The sequence below is a fragment of the Mesocricetus auratus genome, unplaced genomic scaffold, assembly GCF_017639785.1.
Source record: "Mesocricetus auratus isolate SY011 unplaced genomic scaffold, BCM_Maur_2.0 Super-Scaffold_100019, whole genome shotgun sequence".
In the NCBI taxonomy this organism is placed as follows: Eukaryota; Metazoa; Chordata; class Mammalia; order Rodentia; family Cricetidae; genus Mesocricetus; species Mesocricetus auratus.
Genome location: NW_024429200.1, coordinates 2,329,536 through 2,357,306, shown reverse-complemented (window position 1 = coordinate 2,357,306; position 27,771 = coordinate 2,329,536). Strand labels below are relative to the sequence as shown.

General features: G+C 40.3%; 1 protein-coding gene across 5 annotated transcripts in view; it reads left to right on the top strand.

Annotated features, from left to right (window-relative positions):
- Ubn2 (ubinuclein 2) overlaps positions 1 to 27,771 on the top strand; it is an 84,761-nt gene that overhangs the window by 15,929 nt on the left and 41,061 nt on the right. For 3 of the 5 annotated variants that reach the window (XM_040728787.1, XM_040728785.1, XM_040728783.1), the window contains exons 3-8: positions 347 to 448; positions 10,199 to 10,336; positions 11,977 to 12,080; positions 12,595 to 13,090; positions 19,576 to 19,646; positions 25,117 to 25,246. In XM_040728787.1, coding sequence (XP_040584721.1) covers positions 347 to 448; positions 10,199 to 10,336; positions 11,977 to 12,080; positions 12,595 to 13,090; positions 19,576 to 19,646; positions 25,117 to 25,246 — 1,041 coding nt within the window. The remainder of the gene's footprint in view (positions 1 to 346; positions 449 to 10,198; positions 10,337 to 11,976; positions 12,081 to 12,594; positions 13,091 to 19,575; positions 19,647 to 25,116; positions 25,247 to 27,771) is intronic. The other 2 variants (XM_040728786.1, XM_040728784.1) reach the window with 1 other exon arrangement.

The window sequence follows — 27,771 nt, the reverse complement described above, 5'->3', positions numbered from 1 at the left end:
GTTAAAGATTTGTGCCGCCAGTGCCTGACTGGGTTTCAGGTTTTTAAAGGAAGATTCCAGAGTTGAAAGGTATTTTTTGCTATGTCAAGGATAGATGCCATCGATTTGATTTACCATTGTTAGTGCTGACTGTGTGGTTCAGGAAGTGTTGGCATATTTTCCACTTTATAACTCCTTTGGCTGTTCTACTCTGAGGAAGCAGTTACTAAGTGCAGTTTACATGCAAGGTGTGGGGAGACCCAGTTGCCTACAGAGGGTTTCTCTACAAAAAAATATGTGAATTCTTTTGTAAATTTATGCAAACAGTACAGGTATTGAATAAGTCTAATGTGTCTCTCCTTTGCAGGGTGGGAAAGCCCGTAAACACCGGAAGGATCGGCTACAAGATTTAATTGATATAGGCTTTGGCTATGATGAGACAGATCCATTTATTGATAACTCAGAGGCTGTGAGTAATATATCTTTAATATGGCAGTAAAGTCAAGGCAAAGTAACTTAAAATATTTCAACAGAGGTTTTTATTTGTGCTTTTAAAAACTGTTTCATAGCTTTTTAAAAGATTTTTAAAAAAATACTACAGATGTACTGTTTTGTAATGTTGACTTGTTCATGGTAAGTTGTTACTATATTATAGTCATAGGCCATGTTTTGGCAAACTATAAAGGGCCATGTGGTAAATATTTTAGACTGTGGGCCGGCCATATGGTGTCTGTTACAACTCTCCTACTGTAGCATAAACGCATCATAGAGAATATGTAAGTGCATTAGTGTAGCAGTATTAAGAGTAAAACTTTACTGATAGACTGTGAAATTTAAACTCATGTAATTTTCATGCATCATAAAATACTTAATCTGATGTTTTCCCACCACTTAAAAAATAAAAATTTGGGGCTGGAGAGATGACTCAGCAGTTGAGAGCGCCCTGTCTGTTCTTCCAGAGGTCCTGAGTTTAATTTAATTCCCAGCAACCACATAGTGGCTCATGTATAATGAGATTGTGTACCCTCTTCTGGCCTACAGGGAAACATACAGACAGAATACTGTATACATAATAAACAAATAAATCTTTTTTGAAAAAGCAATATTCATTTCTGACAGGTAGGGTAACAAACTGTTAGGCTGAACCTGGCCAGCAAGTCTTGGTTTGCCAATAAGGTAGTAGACCATTACATGTAGTTTGCTGTGGTTTCAGGTCCTGCAAGAATCTTTTGAGACTAATAGTTGTTCACTTTCAGGTGCATAGTTAGCATGAATTCCTGGAGAAATCATTAATCCTTGCCCAAACTGAGAAGATAATTTTAATTTATTTATTTTGGTTTTTCTAGTCTGGATTTCTCTGTGTAGCCCTGGCTGTCCTGTAACTCACAGAGATCCACTTGGCTCTGTCTCCTGAGTGCTGAGATTAAAGGCGTACACCACCACCATCCAGCGATAAGTAAAGTTATAAAAAAGGAAAAAGACATTGAGTTGTACATCTGCAATCCCAGAATTGATAGAGGGATGGAAATCAGAAGCTCAAGAGTGTAGTAAATTGAGGGTAGTCTTGGACCTGTTTAATACATGAGACCCTGTTTATGAATGTCAGCACACAGCAGGAGGTGGTGGTGCACACCTTTAATCCCAGCACTCAGGAAGCAGAGGCAGGCGGATCTCTGTGAATTTGAGGCCAGCCTGGTCTACAGAGTGAGTTCCAGGATAGCTAGGGTACACAGAGAAACCCTGTCTTTAAAAATCGAAAATCCATAAAACAAAAGCCATGAGCACACACACAAGCACACACTGTCGTAAACACATAAGTACATGAGCTTCCACTGTCTCACTCAAGCACAGTCAGTCATACACATAAGCTTACACATAGAGAAAGGACTAAAGTTCTAACCAGATGCTGGGAAAAATCTATTACTCTTCATTGAGGATAGAAAACATTGATAATGGTTGTCTTAATTTTCAAAAGCTTTGTTATTTATGTGTATGTTTGTGTGTGTGCCCAAGGAGGTCAGTGAGGTGTCAGCTCCCTGAAGCTGACGTTCCAGGAAGCCGTCATCTGCCTTATGTGGGTGCTGCTAATTGAATTTGGGTTTTCTGTAAGAACAATATGTGTTAGCCACTGAGCCATTTCTCCAGCCACCTGACATGCTTGTCTTAACTAAGGGTTATTGAATTAGCCTTTCTGGATATAAGGCTTAAACAGGAAATTTTTTGTTGTTGAGATTTCTTTGGTTTTATTTTTCTAGCTTTTAAAAGAATCATTTATGGTTCTGGGGAGATGGCCCAGTTGAAAAAAGTATCTGCCATGCAAGTGTAAGAACTTGAATTTGGAGCCAGCACCCACATAAAAGCTAGGCACTGCAATGCCCAGCATTGGGCAGGCAGATTCTAAGGCTCACCAGTTAGCCCGTTTGAACAAAGCCGAGAGTCCCAGGTTCAGTGAAAGACCCTGTCTTGAGATATAAGGAGAAGAGAGACTGAAGAAGATCCCTAACATAGACTCTGCACAGGCGAGTGCACCTCATACACGTGTATATGTAACGTCCAGTACATAAACAGATCAGTTACGCTTACGATAAAACAGCAGTAAAGCACAAGATGGTTATGAAGTGAAAGGTAAAGTGTTCCCCAAGTGTCCTCCACCAGAGAGTAAACATGAAGCTTCTTTTGTAGTCATCAGGAAATTCTGTGTCTAGTAAACATTCAACATGTATATCTTTGTAAAAAAAAATAAATGTTATGTATTTTAAATATTCTTATTGAAATTCAACATCTTAATGGTATATATATATTAGTGCATAAAAATTCTCTTTTAATGTATAGTTACTTAACTAATTTTAATGTAATTTTTAATTCTCAGGGTTATGTGTTTGAAGGTAGTTGAGTGTCTTGTGTTGCATTCATCTACTTGAATAAATGTATATTTTATAGAGCTCAAATGTATGGCTGAGGCAAATTGCTAATAATGAAATTTATTAGTCGTGGACACATACTGAACTTCTATTGAAGTAAGCTGGGGGAGGTATATTTTGGAATGATTTGTAAAACGAGAGCCAGGTAGTCTTTTTGGCAGATACCTACAGAACATATTTATATGTTTGCTGTTGTTGCTGCGTGTTTTACTACAATGGTTGTATATTAAGCACCAGCCTTTATCACCTGTATGTTTTGATCAAATTCTGTAACTTTGGCTCTAGCATCTGTTTTCTCTTATGAAAGGAAGATGAATTTAGGACAACATATAAGAATTATTAGTACTCTGTCTTATAGCTCATGAATTAAGGCATTACATAAGGTCTATGTTCTTCCATTCTTGTTTGGGTATTAGATTACTCTAATGCCTAGCATTATGATATCCTCTAGGGTTATGATATCTTCTGCAGTGTGCAGTGATTACTTGGGGTATTTAGGAAATGACACTGGTTAACTATTTTATGTTTCACAAATTGTAGCTTTTTCATGGTGATACATCACTTGCATAGATGGTGACAGAGCTTAAAACTGGTCAGACAGTGTTTGGAATGATTGTCAGCATGTTGCACACTGGACATCTGTTCCTAAATTACTTGTTGTATCTTGGCAAGGCATAATAGCAGTGCCCTTTAGAGTATAAAGAAAGGCCTTGCCATTACTAAAACTGTTAGCAGTGCCCCTTAGAGTATGAAGAAAGGCCTTGCCATTACTAAAACTGTTAGCAATTGGCAATTTAAGACTGGGGTGTTTCTATCTATAGTATTGACTGTTATTTGGAACTCAGTGTAGAAGTCCTAGGTTCTATATTAGTATTTATATTAGTTCTTAATTTGACCTTTGATCAAGAAAACATATGTTAGTGTTACCCAGTTTTCTGTAAAATTACTATCTCCCAAAATTGCTTTGAGATTCAGGTAAACTGAATTAAAATGTGGTAAAGAACATTAACAAGTATCAAATTCTAGTAATAATGCTAACATGTAGATTTAAAATTTTGCCCTACCTAAAAGGAAATTCAGTAATGGATTTACACAAATACCTCTTTTTTTTTAAGTTAATAAACTGTGTTTCAGAACAGATTTTTTTTTTTTTTGTTTCTCTTTTGTTTTTTGTTTTGGTTTTTTGAGACAAGGTGTCTCTGTGTAGCTTTATAGACCAGGCTGGCCTCGAACTCACAGAGATCCTCCTGCCTCTGCCTCCTGAGTACTGCGACTAAAGGCGTGCGCCACCACCACCCGGCCTAGAACAGGTTTTTATTTTTTATTTTTTTACTTTTTGAGACAGACTCAGCTGTATAGCATTCTATGTAGAGCAGGCTGGCCTTGAACTTGGAGATCTCCTGCATTACCATGCCCAGTTGGAATAATTTTAGATCCACAGGAAAACTGAACAGATAGTACAAAGAGCTTCCATATCTACCCTTACACCACACACACACACACACACACACACACACACACCTCTTCCTTTGCAATCAATAGACTGTACCAGCGTGCTGCACCTGTTACAGCAGGTAAACCTATACTCTTATTGTAAGGATTCAGGTATTATGCTGGTCTGTGCCTGCCATCTGACCGAATGCACTCAGGTGGTCCTCTGGTCAGCTCAGGGTTCCATGACTACCAGTCTGCATTCAGGCACAAAGGACCCCTTTAAAAGAAAGACTGCACCCACTTAATGCTCCCTCTTTCCTGCTGTTCCCCTGGGGCAGACAGGACTTTTCCTGTGTCCCTCTTCTCTTCTGTCCTCTTTCTGTCTCTGTGTCTCTTTACCTCCTTTCTCTTTCCTTCCCCCACTTCCTTTTCTAATAAAAGTTCTCAGCAAAGCTCTGTCTGCCTCTGTCACCCTCACCTGCCATGGAATCTGCCAAGGTTCTCCACATGCTTTATCATAACAGTTATTACCTAATTTCATAATTTGTATCTGCTGTCATGACAGATTCTGTAGATTTAAACTAATTTCTGCTATATGCCTACCATTATGGTCATACAAAGTAGTTTCGTTCTGAAAATCTGCTCTGCTTGTTCATCCCTCCCACCTTCCTGGTTTCTTGCAATGTCTAATGCCTTCGGGTTTTTTGTTTTGTTTTTTTACTTTTGTTTTTGGTTGGGTGTGTTCAAGACATAGCATTGGCTGTCCTGGAACTTCTTCTGCAGCCCAGGCTGGCCTTGAACTCAAGAGATCCTCTTGCCTCTGCTTCTCAAGTGCTGGGATTAAAGGTACCACTACTATCCAGCTCAGTTTTGACTTTTGTTTGTTTATTTGGTTGGTTTTTCGAGACAGGGTTTCTCTGAGTAGCTTTGGAGCCTACCCTGGAATTCACTTTATAGACCAGGCTTTCCTTGAACTCACAAAGATGCACCTGCCTCTGCTCCCCGAGTGCTGGAACTAAAGGCATGTGCTACCACCACCCAGACAGTTTTGACTTTTTACGGGTGCCTTATAGAGGAAACCATATAGTAGATTTTTATCAGTTTTTAATATCATTTGTAGTATTTAGACTATTTGAATAAACTACTTTTCAGATTTAATTTTTCAGCTAATTATCTGGCTTGTGTATCATTTTAGACCATGTGACTATAAGTTATTTATTTGTATGGGTGTTTTGCCTGTGTGCATCTATATGTACAGCATGCATGCTTGATGTCTGTGGAGGCCAGAAGAAGACATAAGATCTCGTAGGACTGGAGTAATAGTCGTGAGCCACCATGTGGGTGCTGGGAATCAGATCTATCAAATTAATACTCTTAACTGTGGAGACATCTCTCCAGCCCTAACTAGTATTTCAAAGAAAACAAAATCAGGGGCTGGAGAGATGGCTTAGTAGTTAAGAACACTGACTGTTCTTCCAGAGGATGCAGATTCAATTCCCATCACCCACATGGCAGCTCACAACTGTCTCTAACTCCACGATCTGACACACTCACACAGGTACACATGTAGGCAAAATACCAATGCAAATAAAATAAAAGAAAATAGATTATTTAAAAAACCAGAATCAATTAGAAAAGGGCCTATCATAGATGATGTCTATTTCATTGTGTTTATTACCTAGGTTTTGATATATATATAATAATTTACACTTGGGTTGGAGTAAAGAAAATTTGAAAGCTGCTGCTTTAATAAGGATAAACCAAACCAAGTTCCAGGACAGCCAGGGCTGTATGGAGAAACCCTGTAGCATGAATAATAGAAACCCAGAGACCCTACTCCTATCTTATATTCCTCACTAGTGCTGGGATTAAAGGTGTGAGCTCTGTTTCTCTTTTAGACTGATTCACTCTCATGTAGCCCTGGGGGGCCTTGAACTCACAGAGATCCATTTGCCTCTGTGTCCTGAGTCCTGGGATTAAATGACTCCTTGTTTGTATTGATTGTGTTGTAATAAGCTTTCCATGTTCATAAATTATTTCAGAGACTGAAAAATCACCTATTTGTAGTGAATGTTTGGAGTAACCTGCTATCTTATTATTAAACTGCCTAAAAATCAGTCTCACTTTTATTCTTCTTGATTGAAAAGGACTGAACATGTGTCACTGCCATGTTCAGAGGTTTGCCAGGTTCTCAGTCCCTGGCAAAGGCTCCGGAGCCAGACTTGAGTTCTTTCACTGTCTCCTAGCGTGGCTCCGCAGAAACAGCTCAGGAGTGTGTGTAAGTCCACTCTGAGTGGGGTCGCTCAGCAGTTAGGATAGCCCCGAATGTTTGGGGTGAATGGTTTCCTTCATGAGGCAGGGGTTTGGTTAGTGACTCCACTGTAAGCATAAAATGGCACTGAATAGATTCTTACCTGTCCACTTGCACAGTGGGAATGGTGTTTGCCTTCCCTGCCTACCACGGGGTTCGTGAGGACCAGAGGAAAATATCTATGTGAACAGTGACAATTGTCAGTGCATGGAACCAAAGATGAAGGAATGTTCATCTCGTCATGTGGTCATTGTTAATCTTTTCACTCCTTCACTTACAGTAATACAGCCTTTTTCTGTGAGGCCTGAAGAGCAGTGTGTCTAATAAATCAAAAGAATGGGTCATCTCTTTTTGTCTTTTCTTCATTTAGTTTCTTTTAAATCCAGCATAGATTTTTTTCCTTTTTTGTAATTTTTGAAAGGAATCAAGTTAAAAATCACATCATAACTTCATGCTTAGCCTTAGTAACTTCCCTTTCTATCTTCCTCCCTTTCTCTTTTCTTTCTGTCTGTCTCTTGTTCTTTCTCTCCACCCCCCCCCTTGAGACAGAGTCTCTTTATGTAACCCTGGTGTCTGCTTGTTCTCTCTGTAGACCAGACTGGTCTTGAACTCCCAGTTCCACCTGCCCTTATCTCCTGAGTGCTGGCATCAAAGGTGTGTGCCACTGTGCTTGGTTAGCATTATTAGTAGTAGTAGTAATAGTAGTAGTAGTAGTAGTAGTAGTTGGTTTTCCGAGATAGGGCTTCTCTGTAGTTTTGGAGGCTGTCCTGGAACTCCCTCTGTAGACCAGGCTGGCCTCGAACTCACAGAGATCCACCTGCCTCTGGGAGTGCTGGGATTAAAGGTGTGCGACACCACTGCCCAGAAAGCCTTACTGTTCTTAAAGTGATCAGTAGAATATTGATTTTTTTCCCCTTGACAAGGATATTTTTTTTCTTTCTTATCCGATTTATGTAAAATTTTATTTTATGTGTGTGGGTATCTTGCCAGGATGTGTCTCCACCACCTGTGCGCCCTGTGCCCACATAGGTCAGAGGGCATTGGATCCCCAGAAAGTTGAGTTAGGGATGATTGTCCTAGGTCCTCTGTAAGAGCAGCGTGTGCTCTTAACTGCTGAGCCAGCTCTTCAGCCCCAGGGTGTTTTCTTTAAGAACTCAGCACAGTGTAATGTGAGGAACCCTTGAGGAGAGACCCTGGTTACTGCCGTCTAGTACTGGAGGTACAGAGTGCCGTTTTCAGTCCCAAGCTCACACTCTGACTGCTGAAGACTGGCCTCCACTTGCTGTGTGCTTTGTGTCTGTCTCCACCGGGTGAAATAATGATAAACCTTAAACTACGTATTGTTGAAGGAATGGTCTAAGTTAGTTCCCCAGTGCCTGGCTCATGTAATTGGTTTTCCCTTTTCCTTAAAAATGTATCTCTAAGCTGGGCAGTGGTGACGAACTCCTTTAATTCCAGCACTTGGGAAATAGAAGCAAGCCAGTCTCTTGAATTTGAGGCCAGCCTACAGAACTATTTCCAGGTTAGCCAGGGATACACAGACAAACTCTGTCTCAGGAAAAGAAATTTTTTCTACTTATACATAGAGGCAGGACAAAGAATTTTATTATTCTGTACCATCTCCTTATTAATAAGATTACATATCAGTGGGATTTTAAGGACTTGCTTCTTGTCCGGATGTTTAGTTCTCTAGTTTGTTTCAACATTTCATTAGAACTGTTGTCAGAAGGATAGTGGTAAGGTCTATTATAAGTCCTTGGTTTGTATGAGATGCTTATAAAAGCCAAAGGTAAAAGATTTTTTTTTTTGGTCTGTGAAGCTGCTGTTTGTTTATTTCCTTATTTTGGCTTGTTGGATGTGTGTATGGAACATCATCCAACAAATAAACTGGAATTTTATTTTCCTGAATTCTAACAAAAATCAAAAGAACAGTAGCACGGGGAGGGGGAAGAAAGAACAGTACCATTAATCATAACTTTATCGCCGGGCGTTGGTGGCGCACGCCTTTAATCCCAGCACTTTAATCACAGGCGGATCTCTGTGAGTTCGAGGCCAGCCTGGTCTACAGAGTGAGTTCCAGGACAGCCTCCAAAACAATACAGAGAAACCTGTCTCGAAAAACCAAAAAAAAAAAAAAAATCATAACTTTATCATCAGAGCATCAATCAGAGTTCTTCCAGAAATTTCTCTCTTAAATATACTGAGTAATCACCAGCGGTGCTGGCACACACTTTTAATCCCATTGCTTGGGAGGCGGATCTCTGTGAGTTTGAGGCCACCCTAGCCTAGAGTGAGTTCCAGGACAGCCATAGCTGTTAAACAGAGAAACCCTGACTCAAAAAACAAAAACAAACAAAAAATACTGAATGATCACAACTACTTTTTATTCCACATACAAACTTTTTCTAAACTTATTCTAGGAACATCATTATCAGAATTTTGATCTCCTCCCCTCATTTATTTTATTTTATTTATTATTATTATTATTTTTGTTTTGTTTTACGAGACAGGGTTTCTCTGTATTGTTTTGGAGGCTGTCGGTCCAGCCCGGCCTTGAACTCACAGAGATCCGCCTGCCTCTGCCTCCCAAGTGCTGGGATTAAAGGTGTGCGCCACCAACGCCCGGCTTCTCATTTATTTTAAATGAACAAAAAGTAATTGTATGTATTTATGGGGTATAGTGTAACACTTGGATAATGTATACTTTTTTTAAAAAAGATTTTATTATATATGTAGTGTTCTGCCTGCATGTATGCCAGAAGGCATCAGGTTTCATTATAGATGGTTGTGAGCCACCTTGTGCTTGCTGTGCATTGATCTCAAGACCTCTGGAAGAGCTCTTACCTCTGAGCCATCTCTTCAGCCCAATGTATGTATTTTTAATGACCAGATGATAAGGATAATTGGCCTGGATAATAGCTTTAAACACCATTTCTTTTTTATGAGAACCTTAAAAACTTTGAAATACAGAGTTCATTAACCAGTATCTCCCTCACCCCAAACCTCTGCTGTCTAACACTGTACTCTGTACTTTCATGAATGCAGTACAGTTAGAGTTCATGTACAAAGGATGGTATGTGATATTGTTCTCCCCATGCTGGCTTATTTCACTTAACACGATGTCTTCGACATATTGTAAATGGCAGAATTTTTCTGGCCTTTGTTTGTTCTGAAGACAGGCTCTGGCTGTCCTAGAACTCACTATATAGACCTGGCTGGCCTTGCACTCACAGAGATCTACCTCCATAGTGGTGGGATTAAAGATGTATGCTACCACGGTCAGCTCTAACTTTCTAATTTTTGTTGTATAAAGAAATATTCCACATCTTAATATTCCATTCATTTACTGATGGACACTAGGTGGTTTCAATGTCTTGTCTTTTACAAATGACGCTGCTGTAAGCACAGAAACCCAGCGTTTCTTTGGCAGTGTGCCCAGTAGTGGGATTTCCACATTTGCAGTTAGTATTTAAGGAAATTGTCAGTGAATGCTGTTTGACATGTTTGTAGAATTTTAGACAAGAGAATATATTTGAAACTTTTTTTGCTCCAGTATGACGAATTAGTTCCTGCTTCTCTAACAACAAAATATGGAGGCTTCTACATCAACACTGGTACTCTTCAGTTTCGACAAGCTTCAGATACTGAAGAAGATGATATTACAGATAACCAAAAGCACAAGCCACCCAAGGTGAGTTTGACATCTTAGTGATAAGGAGAACATAGAATTAATATTATATGCTTTCTGTTATATTTATATTTTTGCTGTACTGAAAATTGAGCCAGGAGTTTTGTTTGCCAAATAAACATTCTTCTTCTAAGCTACACTGACCAGACCAGGATTTTTTGATTATTAGTTGCTTATTATTATTGTATGTAATATCGTGTTGTATATTATATTGTTTTATGCCATACTTTTAAGAATTGTATTTCTCGCCAGGCGTTGGTGGCGCACGCCTTTAATCCCAGCACTCGGGAAACAGAGGCAGGCGGATCTCTGTGAGTTTGAGGCCAGCCTGGTCTACAAGAGCTAGTTCCAGGACAGCCTCCAAAGCCACAGAGAAACCCTGTCTCGAAAAACCAAAAAAAAAAAAAAAAAAAAAAAAAAGAATTGTATTTCTCCTTCCACCGAGAACTCTGGGGATTGACCTCAAGCCATCATGCTTGCATGGCAAGCATTTTTACCTGCTGAGCCATCTTGTTGGCCCCAGAAGATACTTTTTTTTTTTTTTTGAGACATTATCTCATGTTATAACCCTGGCTGTCCTGTAACTTACAATGTAGACCAGGCTGTCCTCAAACTCACAGGGATCCACCTGCTTCTGCCTTCTCAGTGCTGGGATTAAAGGCATGCACCACACTTGGCCTCAGGTTAGACTTTTTGAATATTATTTGTACCACAACTATGAACATAAGGAAAGGTAAAATACTATTGTTTAGTGAAATTTTACTTAATAATGTGTTTAAAATTATGTTGGTGTGGGCTGGGGATATAGCTTAATAATAGAGTGCTTACTTATGCACAAGGCCCTGAGTTTGATTGCCACACTATTTAAAAGACAGGAGAAACCCCAGATAAACAGTCTTTAATCCTAGCACACGGGAGGCAGAGTCAGGTAGATTCTCAGTGAGTTCAAGGTCAGCCTAGTCTTAACATAGCCACCTAGGGCTATAGTGTGAGACCCTTTCTCCAAAAACTAAAGCAACAAAACAGACAAGCAAGAAAGTGTACTAGAGCTATTCATAAGCATTAGCTTCCCTCAGATCTAGTTTGTAGCAATTTTGGTTGTACAAAGCTCAGAAATGAATATTATCCATAGGTGTTTCCTCCTGTGTGGTCAAAGACTTTATTTGTGCCAAAATCACTAAAATCCTTATTTAAGATGGAGACTCTAAGGCCCCAGTGAACTGAATCAAAGCCATGGTTGAAAGACTGATACAGAGCTTGCACCATTGCATGAGAGACTGAATTTGGATTACCAGTGCCTGTCTGAAAGCCTAGCATGGTGGCATGCACCTGTAAACCAAACACTGGAGAGGCACAGACAGAAGGGTATCTGGGCTTGCCCACAAGTCAGTCTAGCTTAATTGGTGATCCTGTTTGAAATAAGGTGGAAAATAATGAAGAAGGCACCCATTGTCTCCCTACACAGAATCACATACACAGCAGTAGCAACAAAGACAGACAAGAGTGCTCATTGACCCTAAAAACGTATACTCTCAGCAAATAATTCCAACAGACACTTTAAAGACCACTGCTTTAGATGCTGTATTGCTGACATCAAGGAGGAAAATACTGACACTTGGATATATTCTCTAATCATTTTGCAGGTTCCCAAAATAAAAGAAGATGATATTGAGGTGAAAAAGAGGAAGCGCAAAGAGGAAGGGGAAAAGGAGAAGAAGCCGAGGAAGAAAGTGCCCAGACAACTCGGGTACGCCACGTCATAGTGCCACAGGGCTCCGGTGCCTTTACAAATACATGTGTTCACCACCAGTCTATTTATTTGTCTAGTCTGATAATGACCTATCTGTATTTTAACAACATTGTGGTACAGTTATAAGCAGGAAGCTTTGTCATCTTAGAGACTTTCAGGTTACACTTACAGATTTTTCATTGGCTGTCTTGTTTATTACAACTTTTTAATCTTGAAGAACCAGTTTAAGCCAGATATGGTGGCACAAATCTGTATTTCTAGGAATTGGAAGTTCAAGGACACCCTGAGCTATGTGAGGAGTTTGAGGCCAACATGGGTTATGTAAATCCCTGTCATATCATCCAGAAGATGTTGATGAAGGTGATATCATGAAAGCCTAATAAGAAATTAAAGAGACAATTTGTTCTGCCATCTCCCACATAATTATTTTAGATTTTAATTATTTTATTCATTTCCATAGGGGATTAACTTTTAAAATGACACAGCCTAACCAGTCTATTTTCCTTCACAGAGTTGTGGCTCTCAATTCCCACAAGTCTGAAAAAAAGAAGAAGCGAAATAAAGATTCCCTTTATTTGGCTGCCATGATACGAAAATTTCAAAAAGAGAAGGATGCATTAAAGAAGGAATCTAACCCTAAAGTCCCAGTGAACATACCAACTTCCTGTCTCACTAAGCCCTCTTGTGCTGCCACAGCCGTGGGGGATGACATCCCGGACTTAAGTTTGAACAGTGCTGATCCAGACCTCCCTATTTTTGTTAGCACAAATGAACATGAATTGTTTCAGGAAGCTGAAAATGCCCTAGAGATGCTCGATGACTTTGACTTCGACAGATTACTGGATGCTGCTTCTGATGGTAGCCCCCTCTCTGAGTCAGGGGCAGAAAATGGAAACACCACCCAGCCCACTTTCAGCTCTCAGGTTATGCCAAAGGTGGTGCCTACGCTGCCCGATGGTCTACCTGTGCTCCTTGAGAAACGCATTGAGGACCTTCGTGTAGTAAGTGTAATGATACTCTTGGTTTTTATTCACTCACATGCATGTAGTTTTAAGTTTGAAGATAAAAACAACCCATAGTCTCAACAGCCTATTTTCCATAACAACTTGTAGACGTTGGCTGGATATACATGAGTGTTTTGTTGAAATTTCCTTGGATTTGCTATACACTTGATTTTTTCTTCTGCTGGGGAGAGAACCTAATGCTGTATGCATGTAGATAACCACTCTACCACTGCACCACATCCTAAGCTCTGTACTAGATTCTTTCCTGTTTCTTCAGTTTGCCTTACAAAGTTTGCTTCATATTTGGTTGTGTGTGTGTGTGTGCAAGCGTGCGTGCTTGCACCCATATATTCATAGTGCACAGGGAGAGGTCAGAGGACAACTTTCAGAAATCCATTCTTTTCTTCCAGCATGTGGGTTTTGGAAATCAAACTCGGGTTTTCAGGCTTGGTAGCAATTGCCTTTACTACTGATCCATCTTGCCAACCCCTATCTTACAAATAACATCTTATATAAGTTTCATAATACAATTTTTAGGATATATTTTATGTGTATTAAGTGTATGTATGCATACATGTCTGTCTGTCTGTGTACCAGGTGTATACCTGTGGTGATATTTATGATCTAGCAAAGCTTGCCTAAAGATCAGAGTGCAAAGCTAGCCACACTAGTCAGCTACAGAGGCCAGGCAGTGGTGGTGCATATGAATCTCTGTTAGTTCAAGGCCACCCTGGGCTACACAAAATTGATCCAGTCTAAAAGAGAAACAACTCACACAGAGGTGATCACAACACTTAGAGTGACATGCCTTTAATTCAAACACTAAGGAGGTTGAGACAGCGATATTCCTGGGAGGAGAGAGGAATATAAGGCGAAGGGAGACAGGAGCTCTGGGCGGAAGTCAGTCTGAAGCGTCTGAGGTTTTGTAGAGACAAGAGTCAGCCAGTCTTAGGTAAACAGTCTGAGGCTAGGATGCCCCTTTGATCAGAGCATTGGTAGAGGTGAGAACTCTATAGTGGCTGGTAGCTTTGCTTTTCTGATCTTCCAGCTACCCCTCCCCACCCCCACCCCCACATCTGACAGGTTTTTATTACTATACCAATTAGAGTTCGTGCTGCATATTCCTGTGTCCACGGATCCCCTAGGGCTGGAGATGTGGGCCCTGGGAATAGTAAGAGCAGCCAGTGCTCTCAACTGCTGAGCCACTACTCCAGGCCCTCTTTCTTAATTCCGTTTTTATTAGCTACAGACATGTAAAGAAAACAGTGTAGAGAAAGGAGTGAGTTATCACATTGTGGAAGTATACCTGGACTTACTTGGTCCAAACTATTTTAACATGTAGTAGTTTCATTTTGTTAGTTGTTTTTGTAGTTCCGAGGGATCAAGACATGGGCTTCATACAACCTAGGCAAGAGTTCTGCCACTAGCCGGGCGTTGGTGGCGCACGCCTTTAATCCCAGCACTCGGGAGGCAGAGGCAGGCGGATCTCTGTGAGTTCGAGGCCAGCCTGGTCTACAAATTGAGTTCCAGGACAACCAGGGCTACACAGAAAAACCCTATCTAGGAGGGAAAAAAAGTTCTACCACTGAACTACATTGTGAGCCCCTAGTTATTTCATAATCTACTTTTCTAGGTAATCAGCAACTATATAGTAAGCATTAGTGCCTTCCAAGTACTGGGATTAAAGGTGTGAGCCACCACACCCAGTTTTTTTTTTCTTTATTTTGTAAAAGATTTTATTTGATATTTAATTATAGAGGGGTTATACACATGTGAGCAGGTGCCCATGGTGGCCAGAAGATTTCATTGGATCCCCTGGAACTGTAGTTATGACTCCAAATTGAACACATTTCAGAAAATTCATAGAAATCATGTTATCTTTCTGGGTCTGTATTATGTTAGAATGATTATTTCCAGCTTCATCCATTTACCTGACGATTTCATAATTTCATTTTTCTTTACAGCTGAATAATATTACATTGAGTTAAATGTGCCACATTTTTACTCCCTATTCATTGTTGATCGACATCTAGGCTATTTACTGGCTATTATGAAGAGTATCATAATGGTTTTTTTTTTTTCTGGTGTGTTTAGTTTTTTGAGTTTTTGAATATTCTAGGTACCAACTCTCTGTCAGATGTGTAGTTGGTGAAAGTCTTTTCCCATTCTGTAGGCTGCTTTTGTTATGTAAATGATGGTGCCCTTGGCTCTTTCCTGAGGGTCCTTCCGTTTGTTATTTGATGATCCTAATTCCTGCACCACCAGACTTCTATTTATAAGGTTCCCTCCTGTGACTCATGTACAAAGTGTTTTACATCCTTGGTTACCTTAGTCAGGAATTTTTGTTGTTTGGAAGTGTTGTGAATGGCATTGTTTCCCTGATTTTTCCCTTGGCTAGTCTGCCTTTGGTATAGGAAGCCTCCTGACTTATGTGTTGATTTTGTACCCTGATACTTTGTTGCTCAGTGTCTGTCAGCTGTAGGAGTTATGGTGAAGCCTCTGCCTCCCGAGTGCTGGGATTAAAGGCCACCAATGCCGGGCGAGATATATTTTGTATCCCAATATTTTAGTGTAGGTTCCATGTGCTGAGAATGTATAAACTCTAATGTTGTGTATGTAAATGTTAGAGCCATTTGATCTATGATACCATTGTTTTGTTTCTACATGATCTAGCCATTGGTGAGAGGGGTGATAAAAGTGACATATTGAAGCCACCTACTGATAATGTGTATGTGTGTTAATCTGTTCCTTTACCATCTACGAGTATTTGCTTTGTAAAGATAGTGTACCCAAATTACTGCATGTGTATTTAAGATTGTAATGTCTTGATGAATTGTTCCCTTGATCAGTTTAGTTTGAAGTCTACTTGGTGTATTATTGACCATCCTTCCATTCTAAGGTGATTTCTAGCTCTTGTGAGGTATATTTCTTTGTTTTGATGGATATTGTTTCTTAATCCAATTTGCTAGTGTCTTTTGATTTGGGTGTTAAGACCATTGATGTTTAGAGTTATTCTTGAAAGATGTGTATTGATTGCTGTCATTTTGTTGATTTTATTGTGTTTGTTTTCTTAGGTATTCCTGCCACTACTTCTTGAATATGCCTAACTCTTCCATCCAAAGTATTACTTAGCTTGTCCTGTGTAAGATAGACTTGGTGATCATAACTCCCTTTAACCTGCCTTTCATCTTGGCAAGTTCTCCATTCTTCTTTGATTGTTACAAATAAATCTGTGCTGGAATTAGTAATCAGACTTGTAAAACAAGCCCTTCTGGCTTTATAGTCTATATTGAAAAATCAACTGCTGTTTTCATGGACCTGCCTTTTTATGTGACTTTTTCTCTCTTGCAGCTTTCAATATTCTTTGTTTTGAATATTTAGTGTTTTGACTACTACGTGTTGTCTTCTTGGTCCTATTTGGTATTCTTTATGATTTTTGCACATTGGTAGGCATCCTTTTTCTTAGGTTTGTGAATTTTTTCCCTATGATTTTGTTGAAAATATCTTCTGTAAGGTGGAGCTTGATGGCACACAACTTTAATCCTAGTGCTCAGGAGACAGACAGGTGGATCTCTGTGAGTTGAAGACTAACTGATCTACATAGTGAGACCCTGCCTTAAAAGACCAAAATATGGTAGGCAGTGGTAGTGCACTCCTTTAATCCCAGCACTTGGGAGGCAGAGGCAAGCATGGTCTATAGAGTGAGTCCCAGGACAGCCAGGACTGTTAGAAAGAGAAACCCTGTTTTGAGAAAAAACAATAGGAAATGTTTAAAAATATTTTGATTTTATTTTTCAATTATGTGTAAATATCGGGGTGGAGTGAGGCTGTCCACATGAATGCAGTGCCTTCAGAAGCCAGAGGAGGTTTTGAATGCCCTTGGAGCTGTGAATCTGTGATTTTTTTTCTCCCTCTCCCTCTCCTTCTCTCTCTTTCTCCTCCCTCTCCATTTCTCCTGCTTCACCTTCATTGTTATTTTTTGAGACAAGGTTTTTCTGTGTGGCCCTGGTTTTCCTGGAGCTCATTCTGAAGACCAGGCTGGCCTGGAACTCATAGGTCTGCTCCCACATGCAGGGGTTAAAGGCGTGTGCCCTGCCCCTCCACATGTTCCTTCTCTATTGGTGTGATAAAATACCCTGACCAAGGCAACTTATAAAATAAGATATTGAACTTGGAGCTTACAGTTCAGAGAGTGAGAGTTCATGGTCATCTTGGCAGCACAGGCAGACTTTTTGGCACTGGAGTAGTAGTTGACAGCTTACATTCTTATCTGAAAACAGGAGGCTGAGAGGTCTGTAAAACCGTCAGGCTTGTGAAGCCTAAAAGCCTGCCACTGGTGACACACCTTTTTTTTTTTTTTTTTTTTTTTTTTTTTTGGTTTTTTTGAGGCGGGGTTTCTCTGTATTGTTTTGGAACCTGTCCTGGAACTCGCTCAGTAGACCAGGCTGGTCTCGAACTCACAGGGATTCACCTGCCTCTGTCTCCCAGCCAGTCATACACGGAGTAGGACAGACAGAATGAAAGGTAAGAAGCCCCAAGGCAAATGTAGATGCGGAGAAACAGGTTAAATGAAGGGAGAGAGCTAGCTAGAAACAGTAAGATAGGGCCCAAGCATTCATAATTAAAATATGTCTCCATGTCATGGTTGGTCACCCAAAGAAAGTCAGTTACAGTAGCCATCAGTTCTTTGTGTCTTACTTTGAAATACAAGATAGTGCTTTTTCTTCAGGATAAAATTTATCCTGAGCTCACACATTTGTATCTGACTGATAAGCGGCTTCTTGCTGTTCATTTTTTACTTTGCAATGAGTAAATATCCTTCTATGATAAACATTTTGACTTAAATTTGTCCTTTTTTTCTAAAGTTTCACTTTCATACTGGCTTTCTTTGTATATTTCTGTCCTCTGCACATGCCTAATCTTCCTAAGAAACATGTCTTAGAAATTTGCGTTTTCTTTGTAAAGCATGTGAAGTGTCAAACACTCTGGGGAGCTTGGTAGAGGTGGCCCTGGCTTACTTAAGTTATGTCAAGTCTGTCCAGTCATTGTGCACCGAGTGACTCCTGACATTAGCTGTGCCTTCGGCTCTCTCGGCCTATCTGCCTGCTGTAAGTGATGATGGCAGTTTCCAAGTTAAAAACGCTTTTGCTTCTGGTCATCAGGTTAAGAGGAAATAAAGTGTGACAGTGTTGTTCTCAAGCTTATAGTTTGTGCTTATTCCTTGATAATTTTTTATTGCTCTCAATTATGTGGAAGCCAGACTACTGCAGTCAGCGGGTGTCTGTGCTGTGTGGCAGTTTTACAGTTTACAAAGGCCTTAGTCTAAATCTTGGCTGCGTAACTTACTAGCAGTTTGATTTGGGGGCATCTTGTGTAACACTTCTAACTTATTTATAAGATGGGGGTGTATCTTATAAATACTTATAAGTTTATAAATCTTATAAACTACCATCCTCTGGCTGTTTATGTAGATTCTATATGATAATGAGCATAAAGTATATAATTGAGTAGAAGTATACAAAGTTTAAAAGTTCATAGACCTACCATCAAAGACTTTTTCTTTAGGAAACAAATAATCTTGTTTTTAAAAATTGTGTTTTGAGTGCTGGCAGCTTACTCAGTGTTTGGGAACTTACCTAACATGTACAGGTTCTGATCTCACTCAGCACAGGAAAGGTAATGTGGGTGGACATATCAGTAGATAAATTCAGCAGTTTAAATAATGAAATAAAATGGAAGTCCTAACACATCAAAGGCAGGAGCAGAAGTACTGTTGCCTGGCATTTTTGTTTAGATACATATATGTTTGTGACATGAGTTTTGGCTAAGTCTAATATTTAATCACATTTCACATTAAAAGTTATAAAGCTTATGACAGGCTGTGGTGGCACATGCCTTTAACCCCAGCACTGCGGAGGTAAAGGTAGGCCAATCTCTGAGTTCAAGGCCAGCCTGGACTACAGAGTGAGTTACAGGACAAGCTCCAAAGCTGCAGAGAAACCCTGTCTCAAAAAGCAAAACAAACAAACAGATTATGAAGTTTAAGGTGGACATGATCACAGGATCCTGCAGAGTCCTTGGGTGGGGTGCTGGATGATGCTGGAATCTGATTCAGTAGGGTTTCGAAGCTCAAGACGAGCCTGGGCTACATAGGGAGTCTATGTCTATAAAAACAGGAAGTGTGTGTGTGTGTGTGTGTGTGTGTGTGTGTGTAAGATAGAGGAGACAGAGGAGGAAGAGGAAAGAGCTTTTATGTGTTTTTACTCAAATGTAATGTCTGTTCTGTACTTTGGGCATTTTGGCAAGTACTTTATCTGTCACAAGATTAACACTCAATTTTCAGTTTCAGACTTTTCATGACCTTTGATGATGATGGTATTTTACTGATAATGAAGTTTATTATTATTAGTAGTAGTAGTAGTATTGTTATATAATAACATTAGTAATTGTTTATTGTGAATTATATTGTCTGTTTTATGTTTCTCTAGGCTGCTAAACTTTTTGATGAAGAAGGAAGAAAAAAATTCTTCACACAAGATATGAATAATATTCTTCTGGAGTAAGTGATTTTTATCTTTTTCTTTTTAAACCTGTACTGGAAATAATCTCAGTGATCTATTTGCCAAGCATTTCTGAGGCCCTAGATTCCAAAACCTTGCTGGCTGTGAGGCTGTATTTAGTTGGTAGAGTGCTCGCTTAGCATGCTGGAAGCCCTGGATTTGCATACACTGGGTATGGTGTGGTGCACCTCTGTAATCCCAGCATTTTGGAGGTGAAGAATGAGCAGTTGAAGGTCATCCTCAGCTACCTTGTGAGTTCAAGGCCAGCCTGACCTACTTGACATTCTATCTCAAATAAATTAATAAACTAATTAATTAATAAGAAACTTTGCAGAGAGTGGTATATACCTCTAATCCTAGCACCAAGAGGCTAAGAACTGCAAATTTGAGGCTAGCTTGGGATACAGGGCGGATGAGACAGCTCAGGCAGAAAATACTTTCTATGCAAGCCTGTTCTTTGTTTGAACCCTAGAACCCAAATGGAAGGAGAGAATCCACCCCCAAAATTATCTACTGAACTCCCTACACTTGGGGCATGCATTTACCCATACCTGCATACATCTTACAACTCATTATAATAATAATAAGTGAGTGGTTGGGGTTGAGTTCCACGGTACAGTTCTTACCTTTAATTTACAAAGGTCTGGATCAGATTCCCCAGCTCTGTATACAATTGGGTGAGGTGCTTCATACCTATTTTCCTAGCACTGTAGAGGTAGAGGCAGGAGAAAAAGGAAATTTAAGGTCATCCTCAGGAATAATACTAAGGTATGGAGTCACAGACTAGCCTTGGCTATATGAGCCTTTTTCTCAAAAAACAAAAAAACTATATACATTCACACAGTTGACCTGTGAAAACCAGTGGCTCAATGGATAAGGTTCTTACCGACAAATCTGATGGCCTGAGTTTGACCCCTGGGACCCACATGGTTGAAGGAGAGAACCAAGTCTACAATTTATCCTCTGACCTCCTCAGGTACCCCATGGTACCATATGTATGCACACACACACATGCATACCCATACATAATTGTTATTTTTTAAGTATTTTTTTAATTGACTTGAGAGGTTTTGGTCTCAGTCATCAGTTTTTCCTGGTCTGCTAACCCCACACTACTAACAATAGTTATAACTGTTGTTATTTCTAGCTTTTAGAGCAGGTGACTACTATGCAAGTTGACCATTCAGCTGGTCCTAGGTGTATTTGTGTTACCTTATATAAAAATGTCTGCAAGTTTAGACTGTTTATTCAAATTGGTATAATTGTCCACCTATTTCTATTACTCAGAATTGAGACAAATGATTCCATAATTATTTGCTGAGGTTAATTATAATTTCATACAAAATTTATAGCCAAATGGAAACTATGGTTCAAGGAAGAAATCTTGGAGCCAGGCATGGTGGTGGTATACACCTTTAATCCCAGCACTGGGAGGCAAAGGCAGGTGGAGCTCTTAGTTTGAGGATAGCCTGTCTTGAAAAACCAAAGAAAACTATAAATCAGATTGGGAGAAAAAAGGTAAAGGCGCATTATGACATGGATTATATTTAAATGAGTGGATTTATGGGTTTAATATCAGTTTTACACTCAGAGTTTGATACCAATGAAGCTGTTTGATGTCTGTAGCCAAATAAGCTGTCTCTGTAAAATGGTCTCATAAGTTTAACTGTTGGTTGTAGGATTTAAGAATACAGTTAGCACAGGCAGAACTAGACAAATGTGAGCTTGTGGAAAGAAGCAGATTTTACTTGTGTGATGAAAATAATTGATCTACTCTGGTATTTTTAGTATCGATACGAAGATACAAGCAAACAGCTTCTGTGACAGGGGTCAGAGACATACGTAATAGATATATTCAGCATAAAAGGGTGTATTTTCATTACTTATAGTTAGTTACAGTCTGTTATCCTGGTACTTGCGAAGCAGACTCCTCAAACATCATAGCAGTGTGTTTCCAGTGGAGTGGGGAGGCTTCTTTGTTTGAACCAGGGTTTCAGGGTTTTCAGGTTGGATACATGTACTTGGAAGAGGTATATGACATCACTTCTAAGCTCCAGATTCACCAGACAGTGCAGAGATGTCCCAGATCCGATCTCACTAGCCACTATAATTTCCCCTTGTACTAACTCAGATCTTCCCCTGTGGCTAAGACTGGCCTGTCCCCTCTCTCCCTCTTCCCTCCCTCTCTCCTCTCCTTTCCATGCCTCTCTTCCTGTTGGACAGTCTGTTTCCCCAGGAGAGTGGAGAGCCCATCCTTGTGCTCTGGAAGCGCAGTAAACACAGTGTTAGAGCTCCATTAGCAGGCGTCTCTCTCCATTCTTTCCCTTTTTGTCACAGACAAATCCCAGTTGGGGAGCCCATCTACTTCAGTTTCCCTCTTAAAGATGTATTTATTTTTATTTTATACGTACGGGTGTTTTGCCCGCACATTCGTAGCTGCACCATGCATGTGCCTGGTGCCCAAGGAGGCCAGAAGAGGGTGTCAGACCCCTTGGAATTAGAATTACAAACAGCTGTTGGTCGCCATATGGGTATTGGGAATCAAACCCTGGTCTATTGGAAGCAGGTCAGTGCCCTTAATTGCTGAACTATCTCTCCATCTACACACACACACACACACACACACACACACACACACACACACACACACACACACACACACACACACACTACCATGTGCTTTTCATAAAAGGTAAGCTTTCAGTTCTTCAAGCCCTTAGGCTCAGAGTTGAAGTTTTTCCTTTAATGTCACTTTATTGTTGTTTCTGGCCTTTTTTTTCTGACCACTTTCCCTCTGTCCTAAATCCACATGCCTTACTCTTCTGGACAGAGTGTTCTTGTAATAGCATGTGTAATCCCATAACATTACTCAGATGTATTGACTTCACCATTTCTTCTTTTTGTTCAGGAAAAAGAAATTATTTTATTGGTTCACTATTTTTTTCCATAGTTGAATTTGACCTAAATGAACAAGTATGCCATTCACTGGCTTGATTTCCTTCCCTGTTCCCTGCTGTAGGCATTTTGAATAGATAATGGACTTCTGGCTGGCTCAGGTCCACTCAGATTGCACTAGGCATGACTATTTGCTGGCCATCTCCTTTGTGCTCTTTGAATGAGTAGTGACTTGATGGCAGTATAGAGAGGACCTAACAGTTGCTTTCTCTCAGGGAGTCAGCTCTCCTGTGTCTGAGTTAACCTTTTTAGAAACCAGTGACTTTTTAAACTGTCTCCTTAAGTCAGTCTAGACTTTTGGGACATCTCTTAGTACTTGGAGAGTTTGTATTTTATTTTTAGTCTCAACTCCCTTTTTTAACGATATAGCAAGTACTGAAGTCCTCCTACTCAGAGCTTAGGCCCTAAGTAAATGTCTAGCCAAATGCTACCAGCCAAGCATCTCTGCATAGCACTCATGACCATGACATCATTTCCCTGTGGACTCTTGGATTTAACCCTCTATTCACTGTTTTTCTAATATCAGGAATTTTCTAATACCAGTTTTTGTTTTCCAAGGCATGGCTTCTTTGCATAGCCCTGGCTGTCCTGGAACTAGCTCTGTAAAACAGGCTGGCCTCGAATTCACAAAGATCTGCCTGCTTCTGCCTCCCAAGTGCTAGGATTAAAGTCATGTACTACCACCACCCGGCCCTTTTACAAATTCTAAAGAGCGTGGTTTTGTCTGTTATTTTCCCCCCCTGAAATTATATCTTTTTTTCTTTTCTTTTCTTGGGGGCTTGTGGGGGGGTGGTCAAGACAGGGTTTCTCTGTGTAGCCTTGGCTGTCCTGGAACTCCCTCTGTAGACCTCAGGCTGGCCTCAAACTCACAGAGATCCACCTGCCTCTGCTTCCTGAGTGCTGGAATTAAAGGTATGTACCACCACTGCCCAGCTGAAATTACAGTATATCTTAGAGGTGATAAATTTATTTGATAAGGGAGGCTAAATATCCCTGTATAGTTTCCTATAATTATCTGTGATGATTTGAACATAATTTGTTGGCAAGAGCATTACTTTGTTGTTGTTTTTGTTTTGATACAAAGTCTCTATATGTATCCTCTAATAGCCTGGAGTTCCTACGAAGACCAGGCTACTCTGGAATTCAGAGCAATCCTTGCCTCGTCTCTCTGAGTAGGATTAAAAATGTTCACCACTAAGCCCAGCTAAGAGCCCCAATTTGATATTGGCCTTCAAGCTAACATCTTCCATTTTGAGAGACACCTTACTAATTGCTAAAATATGACAATTATTACTAACTTTACTGCTCTACTTTTGAAAGAGATATCAAGAGAGAAGAGAAAAATACTAATCCCACTAAATAAGAATAAAGACCAACGAACCAAACTTTTTGGTCAAATTAGCAAGCTTTATTTTCTGTCAGACAGTGCTATCTCCCTAAAGACAGGTTTGAGAAAGTAGCATTGAACGTAGAAGAAAGTAGGGCTTATCTAGTCAAAACTGCAAGGCTAGGGGGTTCCCAAGGGTTTTCGGTAACATGGGAACTTGGTAGAAAATGTCTCAAAATTATTTAGCAGATCATCTTATCAGGGTGGAGGTCAGGTTATAGGTGTGGAACATGTTGAATTCCAGAAAATGGGTAAAGACATGCTCAAATTTGTTTTACAGTAAACAGGAAGGAAGTTACTTGACCTTGTAACAAGATGGCTTCTAAACTTAAGATGGAGTCAGGCTGGTCAATCAAAAAGAAATAGCTACTAGGCAAAACAAAGATTAAACTATTCCCAAAAAGGAAGTGAGAAATAATCACAATAAATTGAGTAAACTATTAAATACACAGCTGTGCCACAGGCACACTAAGGGAAACAAGAATGAGTAAATAGCGTGTGCACATAGCTGGTTGTGGAGGAGCCTGCCTTTTCAGATGCCTTCAGAGACAGTACTGTGGGACTGTAGTCCTAGAAATATCTGCCTTTGTGCGCTCTCTCTCTCTCTCTCTCTCTCTCTCTCTCTCTCTCTCTCTCTCTCTCTCTCTGTCTCTCTCTCTGCTTTTGTTTTATTTTGTTTTTCAAGAATGGGATTCTCTGTGTAGTCCTGGCTGTCCTGGAACTCAGTTTTTACGATAGGCTGGCCTCAAACTCAAGAGATCCACCTGCCTCTCCCTCCCAAATGCTATGATTTAAGGTGTGCGTGTGCTCCACCACCTGACTATATTCTGGCTTATATGATACTATGTAAAAAGGATTTTATGTTGTGAGGCTGGAAAGATGGCTCAGAGGTTAAGAGCATAGGCTGCTCTTCCAGAGGTCCTGAGTTCGATTCCCAGCAACCACATGGTGGCTTACAACCATCTGTAATGAGACCTGGCGCCCTCTTCTGGCCTGCTGAAATACATGCAGACAGAACACTGTATACATAAAAAATAAATAAATCTTTAAAAAAAGAAGTTTAAAAAAAAAAAGGATTTCTTGTTGTTTACTGTCGTGTGTTTTGTTTTGTTTTTATTTTTGGTCAGCATTGAGTTACAGCTACAAGAACTAGGCCCTGTCATTCGTAGTGGTGTCTACTCCCATCTTGAAGCCTTTGTGCCATGCAATAAGGAGACCCTGGTGAAACGTCTAAAGAAGTTGCATCTTAATGTCCAGGTAAGTGGGAGAATAGTGTCCCATCTTAGTGACCAGGGAAGTGGAATAGTGTCTCATCTTAGTGTCCAGGGAAGTGGAATAGTGTCCCATCTTAGTGACCAGGGAAGTGGAATAGTGTCTCATCTTAGTGTCCAGGGAAGTGGAATAGTGTCTCATCTTAGTGTCCAGGGAAGTGGAATAGTGTCTCATCTTAGTGTCCAGGGAAGTGGAATAGTGTCCCATCTTAGTGTCCAGGGAAGTGGGAGAATAGTGTCTCATCTTAGTGACCAGGGAAGTGGAATAGTGTCCCATCTTAGTGACCAGGGAAGTGGAATAGTGTCTCATCTTAGTGTCCAGGGAAGTGGAATAGTGTCTCATCTTAGTGTCCAGGGAAGTGGAATAGTGTCTCATCTTAGTGTCCAGGGAAGTGGAATAGTGTCTCATCTTAGTGTCCAGGGAAGTGGAATAGTGTCTCATCTTAATGTCCAGGGAAGTGGAATAGTGTCTCATCTTAGTGTCCAGGGAAGTGGAATAGTGTCTCATCTTAGTGACCAGGGAAGTGGGAGAATAGTGTCTCATCTTAGGTTTTGTGACCAGTAAACAAGAAAGTGTTTGCTCAGAGTCTTTGCACACACATCACTTCCTAGTCCTATTGTGAATGTTTAATAGCCATAGGGTGTTACCCTTCTTTAGGGCTGTCGACATAGCTCAGCAGGTAAAGGCAAAATTGTCCTCCAAATTGCACAGATACATCACACATGAACAACTAACTACACATGGACGGGCATACACATTTAAAAAGACACTTCAACTGTTGATAGGCTTAGATGAAAAGTACTGACTTCTAAGGCATAGGTTCTTGGTCTAGAAAGTCAGTGTAGTAGGTACAGCAAACAGAATTCTTGACTAAGGTATCAAAGACTTCTTTTGAGTTGAAAAATTATAGTCCTTTCTTGATTCAAAGCCGGTGAATGAACAAAAAAAAATTGTGTTCCTATCTCATACTTTATATTTTTGCCGGCGACTTCATACATTGGCAATGGGAACCAAAATTCAAATGGCAAAATGGGTAAGTGATAAAATAGAACTAGAAGTAGAGACACTTTTTAGTTTTATTTATATGGCCTTGGCTGGCCTAGAGCTCACTATGTACATACAGCAGGTTGGTGTCAGACTCACAGAGACCCACCAGGAGTGCAAAAACCACCATTTTGTGTAGTATAAAACACTTTCTTTTCTTTTTGAGAAGGTATTCTGTACTAAACTAGACCAAATACAGCAGTGTTTACATTTGGGTGCTGGGATTGTAGACTTTCACCATCTAGCCTGTTTTTGATTGTGGGTTGTTGCCGGCGCCCCCTCCTCCCACCCAGTGTTTCTCTGTCTAACAGCCCTGACTGTCCTGGGACTCCGTGGATCAGGCTGGCCTCAAACTCCTTGAGATCTGCCTGCCTCTACCTCCCTAGTACTGGGTTTAAAGGCATGTGCCACCACTACCAGGCTGTTTGTTTTTAATTTTTATTTTCCAAATGGATGTTCTGCCTGTATATACATCTGTATACTATGGATGCTCATGGTGCCAGAAGAGGTTATTTTAGCTGTCATGTGAGTCCTGGAATCAGAATTGGGTGTCAGAATCTGGCAGGCCTGGAACTGGCTATATAGATCAGACTGGCCTGCCACTGCCTCCTGAATAATGAGATTAAAGGCATGCATAACCATAATAGGCCTCACCTCACCTGGTTTTATGTTTTTCTAGGAACCAAACCTACTACTTAATGCATGTTAGGCAAACTTTCAACCAACTGAGGTACATCCCCAACCCCAGATTATAAAATATTTTGGGCCAGCTATAGTAGTGAACACCTTTAATCCCAGCACTCTAGAGCAGAGACGTGGAGATCTCTGAGTTCAAGGCCAGCCTGGTCTATATAGTGAACTCCAGGATAGCTAGAGCTTCATAGTAAGACCCTGCCTCAAAAATGACGGCAAAAACAACAAAATATTTTCATAGAAGCATTTAAGGTTTGATGTTTGAAGTTATTTAATATACCATTGGATATAAGAGAAAGACATCGTCTGTCTTGTCCTTGATGGTCTTTGTTTAAGCTTTGTCACACCGTTTATATCCCTAAAAAATGTTTTCTTCTCTTAACTTGCTTTCTAACACCATGTTGCCTCAGATGTATGTTGACATACAGTAGAAATCCATTTCTCCTGGTGTGTATATAGCTCTCTATTATATGAATGTATAGCTCATCTAGCTTCTCAATTGCACTGTTTATAGATATTTGAAAATTTCCAGGGTCATCTTTTTTTTATTTAGTTTTAATTTCACATCCCAACACTAGTTCCCGCTCCCACCCTTCCTCCCCACTCCTTCCTCTCTTCCCACACCCTGTCCACCCCTCAGAGGGGATAAGGCCTTCCTTGCCAAGTTGAATCAGGACCAGGCCCCTCCCCCTTGAATCAAGGCTGAGCAAGGTATTCCCCCATAGGGAATGGGCCCCAAAAAAGCCAGTCCAGTCCATGCACCTGGGATAGGT